General features: G+C 31.7%; 1 protein-coding gene across 1 annotated transcript; it reads left to right on the top strand.

Moving 5' to 3' along the window:
• The first annotated feature begins 6,353 nt into the window (after positions 1 to 6,353).
• Positions 6,354 to 10,674, top strand: LOC21390723 (F-box protein At3g58530). The gene is given in 11 exon segments (XM_024168629.1): positions 6,354 to 6,431; positions 6,759 to 6,774; positions 6,777 to 6,826; positions 7,716 to 7,752; positions 8,384 to 8,477; positions 8,573 to 8,648; positions 8,782 to 8,852; positions 9,640 to 9,732; positions 9,812 to 9,880; positions 9,978 to 10,068; positions 10,609 to 10,674. Coding segments are annotated over 11 exon segments (741 nt in total).
• The last annotated feature ends 1,361 nt before the right edge of the window (positions 10,675 to 12,035 follow it).

Here is a 12,035-nt window from a genome sequence, read left to right as displayed (position 1 = left end):
TCAGTAGTATTACAAACAACCTCATTACCTTTCTTATATTTACTAAAATAATAGCAATGTTATGAATATATGGGGTGCAAAAATTGGTGTTCTCTTTCTTCATTTCTTATATTTTGTAAGTAAATACATTATTATATATATGAGAAAGTAAATCACTCTTCACTTTCTCTTTCCCATTGATGCAAAGTAAACATGCCCTTAATATACCGACAATCCTTGACACTACCTTTGATATTAGAATAGCTAGTTTGCACGTTTGCTCCTGAATTTGTTGGGTTTTGAAAACTTATTGTTTGGCAAAAAATATAAATTCGGAGGGAGTTGCCAAAACCCTACACGTTCAGGGGGAAGTGTACACACTAACCTTGAGTTCATGTGGAATGACTTTATAGATCAAAATTGCCGTAAAAATATCAACGGACAATATCATGTTTAAGCCTCATTCAATGGCTGATCCAAAATGAAATTAATATAGTCATGCTTGACTTTTTGAGATATTGTCGTTTGTTAGATTTTAGGGAGCGATATATCATTCCCATATCTTTCCATTTTCTTGAGATGATGTAGTTTAAACATGGTATCTTTTTCTCTTTTTTTTTTTTCCCAAAAATAGCCTTTAAGGATGTCCCTTTTTAAGCTGTTGTTCGGGGAAAATGTCATTTCCAAAAATTATGTTGTTTGAGCATATATTGTTTTTTTATTTGGATAATGCGTTGTAACTTTTAGATATTTTCAAGTAGAAAATGCAAACTATCATGGTAACAATTATCTTAATTGAACTTTTATCTCGTTTGAGATTGATACGTAAGATGATGCGAGTCTGTGTCATAAATTATGGGACATAAAGTTGAAATGTATGATATATTGGAGAAAGAGTAAATTTCATTAGTCATAGAAAAAAGCTTGATTTCAGGTATTTCGTTTGTCAGAGTATCATCCTTTATCAATGCACCCTTTTTTTTTTTTTAACTGATGCACGCTCTGGATTTGTCGTGTGTGGCAATTTGAAATCCAAATTTTTTAATGAATAAAACCCTAATTGTAAAAATATGTTGCAACTTTGGTACAATAGTCAACGAACATCAATTAATCGTCGGGGAAAAACAAATTGTCATTTATCCTTATCTTAGCATTATCTTCATAAAGTACTGTATCGTTTTCCACGATGCTCTTCAGTTATCCTTTTCAGATATGTTTTACACCAAGAAAATACTGATGTTCCCAACGACAATAACATTGAGCATTCAGAATATATGAATATTGCTGACAGCATATATGGTGATCTATAGGAGAGAAAAATTTCAACTTATTGGAGGAGCTTGTTGAGCAGCAATCAGAAGAAAAAGAAGAGCATCCAAATTCAAGTACTAAAAGAGTGAGTTGTTTGGTTGGGAGATTCGTATCCCGATTCAAATCATGATTCGTGATTCGCTGCAGTATTTTCTCTCACAAAAAATATACGTAAATCGAAAATTATTCTAATCTCATAATTCTAATTCATGAACCAAACGTCTCCTGAACAACTCTGAGCCACAGAAGTAAGATCCTAGTCCTGTAAACACTGCTGATCATGCGGACGAAAGTTATAACTATGTTCCCGATAGCCACATATCCCGAACTCCGATGAGAACTTTTTCATCGAATATTAGCACTCCAATGCATGCTTAGAGTTTCTGTGGTATCAATTTGAAGATTGGTCTTTCTAATCCTTCCAATGGCATTTAAATTTATAATTGAGTGTGATCACAAGAAATGAATAGACAATCTTGGATGGCTCTAGTAGATCAGAATTCTACTGAAGATCAAAGCATTGAAGCCGATATTAAAACAAAAATCAACAATCGAATAGGGGCTCGGAAAGAGGCAGAAATTATTGCTTTGGGTTCTTAGAAAGAATTGGCAAATTGTTATGAAAAATATATCAACGTCATCCTAACATCTCATATAATATAGCCTGTTATAGGAAGAGCTTTAACATGGGAAAACTTTTAGGTTTTTTTTTTCCCCCTGGTTTGCTTCTTTGCTGTTTTATTCTTATTTTTGTTTTGTTTTGTTTTGGTTCTTTTTTTTTTTTTTTTTGCTCCTCGTTCTTAGAATTTCTTGTTTTAGTTTTGTAAGACCATTTTTCTTTTCTTTGTAATAAAGTTTTCGCTTATGACAGAAACTTCCAAGATGTGATAGGAGGCCAATTAACTTCTTGTAAACGTTTTTTGAGGTCGAAAATTTCCAAGGGGAATCTCCCCCAAACTTATAATCATGGAGTTTTTACGCAAATCAACAAGTTGCTTTTATTCTTCTTCATAATATATAATCCTGAAGCATATAACCAATGCCACCCTCCATTGACAAAAAATCAGACGAATCTTTATCTTCTAATTTAAAGCTATATATATATATATATATATATATTCTCACCTTTATTTATTCTGCAATTTAGAATCATAAAATGAGCCCTTAATTAAATTGGAATAATCCAACTCAATATAGCATTAGTTTATACCATGGGTATAATATTGGACTAATCATGATCATTCCAATATTTAGTGATCGAATAACATATATATTTTAATGTTGGTAGAACCCCTTTGGATCATGAAAAGCAAGATCTCTCTAAAAACATCTCTAAAGTTTGTATTGGTCTCATCTTCTTTTTTTCCCTCTAATTCTCTTTTCTTTTTCTTTTTTTTCCCCCTAAATACCTAGCTCCAATATCATCCAACATTATCTACTTAATTTGGGATCATATTTAATTTCTCATTGCCCAAATTTCTAGTTTGCACTGATCAGTTATCATCTTTCAGAATCTTGAAATATCGAAAAATCTAGAAATCCATCGATCAGTACTTTGATTTCTACTATAATAGATCATCAAGCCAATTAGACAAAAACCTAAAAAAAAAAAAAAATGTCTTCCAATTCCAATATTTCTACTGAAGGGACGTCAAAGAGTACAGATGATCATCAGATGTCGACGAACAGCATGCTCAGAGAAGAACTATTCACGAAGGTCATGAAAGACAAATGGGAAGAAGTCGTGGCAATACACGTCAAAGATCAAAGGGCTTACAAGACAAAGATCACCAGTTCAGGGCTCACAGCACTTCACATAGCAATCATGAGAGTGAGAAAAGAGATCGTTGAGAATTTGGTGGATAAGCTCATCAACAAAAGGGATAATAACAATAATATTATTAATGATGTTGATGTAGTTTCTGAAGCCAAAGAGATACTGAGGACTGAGAACAATCAAGGTCAAACGCCTCTCCACATTGCTGCAGCGACCGGGAGCACAAGAATGTGCAAATGCATCGCTGGCGTCGACAAATCATTGGTGCGTGCTCTCGACAAGAAGGGACAGACCCCACTCTTCAGAGCGGTCGCTTATGACCGGTATAGAGCTTTCCTTTGCCTGCACTCCATTGTATGTCGTGATGGTGGCACCGACATGGTCATCGACGTCATAAAGTATTGCCGCCGAGACGATGGTCTGACAATCCTACACGAGGCAATCATTAGGGAACACTTTGGTGAGTTAATTTTACACGATGAACTTTTTATTTTTTATTTTTAACGGAAAGCATCCTATATGAAAGGTAAAGTTACATTGTATCCCTACTAAATTTGACATCCAAAGGAGTGCACTACTAACTGTTATTACTTTTTCAACAACCCAAAAAAAATAAAAATCCTGTTATGACTAAAGATAAACAACATTAACAAAGAGCATCTAAACAACTCTTGTTTGTTCTTTCTAGATCTATGCATCTCTATATCTATTTATTTCAAAAAAAATTATCTGAATATTAATGTGGAAAAGCGTTATATGTACAAATTGTAAAATATGAGGCTAAATAGTTTATAGAAGCCTGACGCATATTATTTTTTCTGTTATGGCGTAACAGATTTGGCATTTCAAATAATTCACTTGTACAAAGAACTCGTTAATTGTGTGGATAAAGAAGGAGAATTGCCTCTTCACGCTTTGGCGAGAAAGTCTGCTGCCTTCAAAAGTGGTATCAACCTTAAAGGCCGAGACAAAATCATCTATAACTGTAAGTCTACCTCTCTTGATAGGGCTGTTGATTTCTAATATATATATATATATATATATATTAATTTTGTTTTGGTATGCCTTGTGGTTGGATTATGTACTTTTTATTTTTGTTTAAATTTAATAAATTACAATGGGGCCTTATTTAACTTACTAGTTACTTGGTAAGACCAGCTTAATTGAGATCATGGCCCGTTCTTTTTATAAAATTTGAATCGCAATTTTGCTATAATATTTTTTGTCATAAAAAATTAAATTTTAATTCAAGTTTCGACTTGAACTTGAACTCACGAAAAGAACAGGTAAATTTCTCTAATTCAGTTCCCATCTCCCCGTTCACTTTTAAATAAATAAAAAAATCAATAATATGGTAATACCATGGTAACCCACGTAGTATAATATAGGATCCAATATTTAATCTTATTGTACGTCATGTGATAGTACTTATCATGGTACAACTCAAAAAGAGAAAATCAATGAACACCTTCCTTCAGTGATCAATTATTTCTTTCCGTAATTTTAATAGTACTATATTTTTACTTAAAAAAAAATGTTGATGCTAGTTAATTACTCTCACCTTCGATTTGAAAAAACAAAAATAAAAATTAAGAGGTATCTCATTTCCATAAGCAGTTGATCCATACAATTTTTTTATTTGGAAGGTATATCTATAAAGGAACTTGAGTTCGATTTTGAAGCATTACAAAAGAATTCGGATCCAAAAGAGGGACTCAAAGATAAGAACGCTGATCCTGCAGGTCAAAACAAGCAAAGTAGTTTCCTCAAATCTATTCGATTATTATGGAGGAATGTTACTCAAGCTGGTATGTTTATTTTTTTTCCAAAACATTATTTGGTAATCCATTTTCATCTTAAGTAAGTTCTAATATGTTCATCTTCAGCACTTAATTCATATATTGGTGGTTCTCATCCCCTCCGGAGTATTTGTTTGTGTTGATCAGTCGTAACATTATGTTTTGTTGCCCTACTGTAAACATATATGAAAGTTAATTCAGTTTAATTTGTATGATTTTCTACACGCTCAAATTCTCTAATTAATATCAGTACCCAATGAAACCACAGGATATTTAAAAAAAGAGTCATGTGCAAATGTTGATTTAGAGAACCGTGAAGGAAGCATAGATCAGACAGGTAAATGCTCCATGCGTTTAATCGAAATATAGGAATTTATTCTGTATTTTTAAGATATTACTTTCTCAACTTTTTACTAATCACGCAAAATCAATTCCGAGTGCCCCATTTATTCAAAATTAACAATGCAAAACACTTTATTATCCTTCATTTGGTAAATGATGGTTCTCTCGAAAGGGATCTCGAAATAACTAAATTTGATTTTAGATTTTTCTTGCGTGTGAACTTTGCTTTATTTGCAAAAAATTTTATTAATACTCGAACAAAGCTATTGTCCTTAAAATCAAGCGCAACGTTTTTTTTTTTTTTTTTTATGCAAAGATAAATAACTGCCAATAAGAATGGATTTTGTGAGATTAAAATACCACAGGGGTAAATTTTTCATGATTAATTAAAAAATACAAAAGATAATATGTATATTTTTGAAAACATACAATAGATTCTCGCATCAAAATTTTCGGTAGTTTCTTTTTTCTCTTTTCTTTCCTTTCATTAATCTTCCTTCCAATGCTGAATACTTCACAATATTGGTTTATATTTAGGCTCAAACATTGCTCATCAAAAGCGTTACGACTTCTCGGCTAGTTACATCAGCTGCGTCGAGTACTATGTCAAGCTTGTATCCAGGAAAATATTGCCGGTGGTTTTAGGATATGGTAAGATCCAAATCTTTATATAATAGGATCTTTTTCGTGTCCCTTAATGATATCATGTTATATTAATAAATTGACATGATTTTTTAATTGATGTAATATTACATTTTAATTAACGTGTTATGATATTATTAAAGGGACGGACATAAAAAGTAGGCAAAAATAAAGGATACCGGAGTCAAAGTCCTTTCAAAGTATCTTTACTTGTGCTTAGTTATTAGCACCTCCTAAAAACCCAACCTAGATCCAGCCCTTCACCCTGGCCAATATAAAAAGAAAAAAAAATATATATATATATATATATATGTATATATATACACACACACACACGTCAATGTTCAAAAAAACTGACAAAAGAAATGCCATAGCTCAATGGCAAAAGAAAAACGAAACACTCATACAACCAACATTTTAAAGTCATCCCCTTAGATGATACGTGAGAGGTGTTAGAAGTTAAATTTGTTCTACGTCGCCAAGTTATTGTATGGTGTTTATATATGGATTCGGTACCCTCTCCCCTTGATTTTCGTGAGATGAATAATGCTGGGAATCGGCTTATACTTGCTCTTTCGCTGGTTTTTTCTATGAATTGTTTGAGATGTCTATTTATACCTCAAATTAATTAAAAGAAAATGAAGCCTTACATTTCGATCTTAGCAAAAAGTTTATATGAAGTAAAATAATTAATTTCAATGGGAAAAAAATTGATAAATTGTTCAAGCAAAAAAAATAATAATAAATGGTAGGTCTTTTTTTCAATGGATCAAACAAGCAATGGATATGTTGTAGGTTAGGAAATCACTTATGAGAGCTTTGCTTATTTGAAATTCTTAATTTTTTGAATAAATATATTGTCTTTAAATGGTCAACTGATTTATAATCTGGTGATGGGATTTTTATAGCCAAGATATCAGCACATAAATTTGCTCAAGGAATTGAAGACGAACATCTTGAACTGGTTAAGAGCAAGGTAATGCATCTAACCGTGTTTCCACATTGTTTTCTGATTTCAAATTCGACTTCTGTTTCCTTTAACTCAATTTTAGTGTCCGAGACAATCTCTTGAAAACTGCACATGGTACAATAAAAAAGAACATGCTGTATACGAACCAAATTGGGCCTTTTATTCTCAAAGTTGAAGATTGTTTATTAGAATATGGAACTTATATGAGGTTGGAAATTTCACCTAATATTGATAAAAATTGTGAGCTTGGCAAAACGTTTTGTTGTTTCTATAATTTTGTGTTAATTAAACTTTTTTGCAGTGTCTAGATTCTCTTCAAAATCTGGAATCTAGGGCTCATTAAATTCATTTATACGAATTTTCAATATGAGCTGAAATGTGATTTTATGTGAGAGCTTTTTCTGTAGCATAAAAAGTTAGATGTGTGTGACTTTTTGTTAGAGCTTTTAACTATTGCAAAATTAAAATTAAAAATTCAAATCGATGAAATGAACGAGGCTTTTGAATCTCAATGGCCCAGAAGATTTCTGACAATGGAATCGAAGCTATAACAGGTGCTTGTCCTAATCTGAACCAAATTAAAAACTCAAATCGATGAAATGAATGAGACTTTTGAATCTCAATGGCCCAGAAGATATCTGACAAAGGAATCGAAGTTATAAGAGGTGCTTGTCCTAATCTGAGACAATCTCTTGAAAACTGCACATGGTACAATAAAAAAGAACATGCTGTATACGAACCAAATTGGGCCTTTTATTCTCAAAGTTGAAGATTGTTTATTAGAATATGGAACTTATATGAGGTTGGAAATTTCACCTAATATGTATAAAAATTGTGAGCTTGGCAAAAGGTTTTGTTGTTTCTATAATTTTGTGTTAATTAAACTTTTTTGCAGTGTCTAGATTCTCTTCAAAATCTAGAATCTAGGACTCATTAAATTCATTTATACGAATTTTCAATTTGAGCTGAGATGTGATTTTATGTGAGTTTTTTACTATAACAGAAAAGGTTAGATGTGACTTTTTGTTAGAGCTTTTAACTATAGCAAAATTAAAATTAAAAACTCGAATTGATGAAATGAACGAGGTTTTTAAATCTCAATGGCCCAGAAGATTTCTGACAAAGGAATCAAAGCTATAACAGGTGCTTGTCCTAATCTGAACCAAATTGAAAATTCGAATCGATAAAATGAATGAGACTTTTGAATCTCAATGGCCTAGAAGATTTTTGACAAAGGAATCGAAGCTATAAGAGGTGCTTGTCCTAATCTGAGACAATCTCTTGAAAACTGCACATGGTACAATAAAAAAGAACATGCTGTATACGAACCAAATTGGGCCTTTTATTCTCAAAGTTAAAGAATATGGAACTTATATGAGGTTGGAAATTTCACCTAATATTGATAAAAATTGTGAGCTTAGTAAAACGTTTTGTTGTTTCTATAATTGTGTTAATTAAACTTTTTTGCAGTGTCTAGATTCTCTTCAAAATCTGGAATCTAGGACTCATTAAATTCATTTATACGAATTTTTAATTTGAGCTGAAATGAACGAGGCTTTTAAATCTCAATGGCCCTGAAGATTTCTAACAAAGGAATCGAAGCTATAACAGGTGCTTGTCCTAATCTGAAGGTCTTCTCTATATATTGGAATATTAGGTATGTAAGGTTTGCCCGTACTTTGAAGTTTTAACTATCCATTGAGAAACTGATATGAATATATTGCTGAATATGACATGTGAATCGAGTTCCAGGGTGACAGATATTGGTATAAGCCATCTGGTGAGAAACTGTAAATACGTCATTGATCTGAACTTAAGTGGCTGTAAGGTATGCGATTACTAATTTTATGATTTATTCCATACACCTTTTTTATTGATAAATAATGGTTGACTTTGAGCTTTTAAAGTTAATTGTCTTGGAGAGTTCTCAGGGCTTGGAGCAATTTGTGTTTCAATTGCAGAATCTAACAGACAAAGGCTTGCAATTAGTTGCTGAACAGTATCCAGATCTAGAATCTCTGAATCTAACTAGGTAAATATAACTTCTTTTTATATGTGATTTATACTTTAAAAAAAAAAAAAGGAGAGAGAAAGAGAAAAGGTTATTTAGCAAAAGATGTATGTTTTATTTTTCTAGTATGTCACTGCATATAATCAACTAAGTACTAAAAGATGATAAATTCTTATTATCCGTTTATTTGTGTAGAATACCGAGAAACTCCATTGATTCAATCGGAATATTAGAAAATAAGACAGAAATAAACCTGTTGATTCGCTCACGAATATCAGGAAAATAGGCTTCAATCACTCGTTGATTCAACAGAATACTGAAAAAATTGGAATAGAAAGAACAAACTCTAAATTTTATTCATAAAAACTGAACTCCCAAAATAACAATAATGAGGAAGCCTTTAAATAGGCAATTGAAAATACAAATAAAGGAAACAATCTCAAAACTAATTTTAGAAACAAGAAAAAGGAAACTAAACTAATCGTAAATATTCTAAATTTGAATTTCATAATAATTAAAAAATAAGAATAGAAGGTATACTAGAAAATATCAGGGAACAACTAAAATAAATTAAAATTCGAATTTTGAAGTAAAGCATCCAATAAATCGGGCAACTTCCAAATCTGCTCCATGCACTGCAGCACTTTTAGATTACGAACTCTTTTAGATTGTGTTTCTTCTCATCTCAAATCTTCTTTTCTTCAAACCATGAGTCAAATAAGTAATTTTCTTTGTGGGAAAAGTAGTCAATTAAGTAAAACCTGTATCTTACTGACGGTTTTTCCATTTCATAACTTGGTGGTTCTAGGCGTGTCAAGTTAACAGATTGTGGCTTGCGGCAAATATTGCTGTAACTGTAAGTGTTCCGCTTTCCAGAATCTAAATTCTATGCCCTCTCCAGGTACTTTAAGGTGGCCATATGTCGGTTTTAGCGATGTTCTTGTCATCTTGATTTAATATTCTGATTCTCATTTGTTCAGTTTCTCCAATGAAACTTACAAGAGCATTGCAATTCTATCCCATCTTAAATATTCGGATCTATGTGGCGCACAGGTACGATCTCCAGCTCACTAAGATACTATTTTTTGTGCATTTCCCATACCGAACACGTTTTAGTAAGAGTTGTCATTTTTTTTTTTTTTTTTTTCAAAACCTCTCAGATGAAGGGCTTTCTTCTATAGCCAAGTGCAATAGCCTTGTCTCCCTTAATTTGACATGGTAATTGAAACTTCCAACCTTCTAACGATGTATATGAAACTGGAATAACATTTTCAGTTACCAAAATGAGCTTTGCTTGTTTGTGTTACATTTTGCCAAACTGGAATTTTGCTTCTGCGCAGCTAGAGGAGCTTTTAAGAACATGATACTTGACATGCTCTGGCCAAACTAGATTCCTATTCCTGCTATAAAAACCGAAACTATAATAAAGGAAATGGATTTAGGAAATGATTTCAGTTTTCTTTATCGTCAAAAATGAAATTTCTTACCTAATATCCAATTAATAGAGAAAAAGAAGGAACAACACATAGTTGTAACAATTTTCGTATAACTTACAGGGTTCTATCACTGTGACCTTTTGTGTTCTCTTTGTGGGATTATTTTGTCACTATGTAATGAAAGTTAAAAAAATAAAAATAATAATAATAATAAAATGCAGCTTATTTGGAATTCGGGATTAAGGTAATCCTTCAGTTTTTGGCACTTTTTCAAACATGGACAAATTAGAGTTATTGAAACTAGGATTAGTGTTCCTAATTGCGTGCGTATTCTAATCTAGAAACGTAGCCGTGATGAATTGCTTCGGCTGTTCCCACACTTGAAGTGCTTCAAAGTGCACAGCTAAAGTCTGAGGAATAAGGATCAAAAGGTTCCATCTTCTTGTAAATTGTTATTGGGTTTCTAAGGGTTTGTTCGGTTGTATTTTTGAGTTATGATGATTTGAGTGTAGATCTTAAGTTGAATTTGAGTTATAATTTAAGTTGAAATTGTAACTTGAGTTTGTATTTGGATGTGCACATTTGAGTTATGATTTGAATTGAGAATCAATTTGAGTTTGTGTTTGAGTGGGTCAAAATTTAAATTTATATTTAGAGAATATTTTAATAAAAATTTAATGGTGATGAAAAATTTTAATATGGTATATGGGTGGGGTTTTATTCATCTCTCCGTTGTGAACACAGAAAAAAAAAATTATCTCAATCGAGATTAAAACGAAAAAGTTATAACGTTTTTAAGAATAGAAAAAATATTATTCATTAACTTGAGTTTGAGTTTAAGAATTTGAGTTGAAGGAGAAACTTGAACTCAAATTTTAGCTCTAAACTTAAGTTAAAACTCAAGTTTAAACTCAAATTTTACAAATAAATATGAACTTGAATAAAGTCGTAATTTGAGTTTAAACTTTTTTCGAGTTTTACTCCAAAAGAATAAGCCATAAGCTTCAAGGTTTTTCAAGTTTGCCTGATGATCGTATTCTATTTTTTCAAGTTCTCATGAGGTCGCCTATTCTTTTGTAACAATGAAGGAAATGATTTTGTTCATTTTTTGTTCCCAAAGTCTTCTCATTTGTAGATTACTTAATCTAAATGCTGTTATGATGAACTAAGAATTTATGTAGTAATAATTGGGAAAATTAGATAGCAGAGAATGCTACATGTTCTAGTAAATCAACGTTGTATTAATTGGTTGGAAACTGTGGTCTAATAACTAAGGGGCCATTAATTAATTGACTAAATGCCTCAAGATTTTTCAACACGATTTTTGTTGGTTGTCAAGTTGAACTCTGATATTTTTTAGTTGATGCATTTGAAACTATAACGGACGTTTGTTTTCAACTGGAATACATTTTCAATAACTGTTAAATTTAGGATATCAAAATTGATAAAAGTTTTGAGTTCAACTTGCAGCGAACAAAATTAAGGTACATCGGTAGATATGCAAGTTTGGACCGGGCAAAATTAAGTCCAAAAGTATTTCTCGGGGTGGCTTGAATTAAAAAAAAAAATTGGAAAATTATAATAAATAACAGATTTTTAAAATTATTTGATTATTTCCGATTTTGCCGGTTGCAGTGATGCTCTTTGAGCTGCTGTCGTTTATTCTATCGTTCTCCATGCGATTATTTCCGATTTTGGTTCCCAAATGCATACAATATAAAAGCTGATACCATTTCAATATAATAAATTAATAATAGACTGAAAATTA

Source organism: Morus notabilis, unplaced genomic scaffold (genome assembly GCF_000414095.1).
Source record: "Morus notabilis unplaced genomic scaffold, ASM41409v2 Scaffold877, whole genome shotgun sequence".
In the NCBI taxonomy this organism is placed as follows: Eukaryota; Viridiplantae; Streptophyta; class Magnoliopsida; order Rosales; family Moraceae; genus Morus; species Morus notabilis.
The sequence above is the reverse complement of the archived record's forward strand: the minus strand, read 5'-3'. Positions and strand labels throughout refer to the sequence as shown.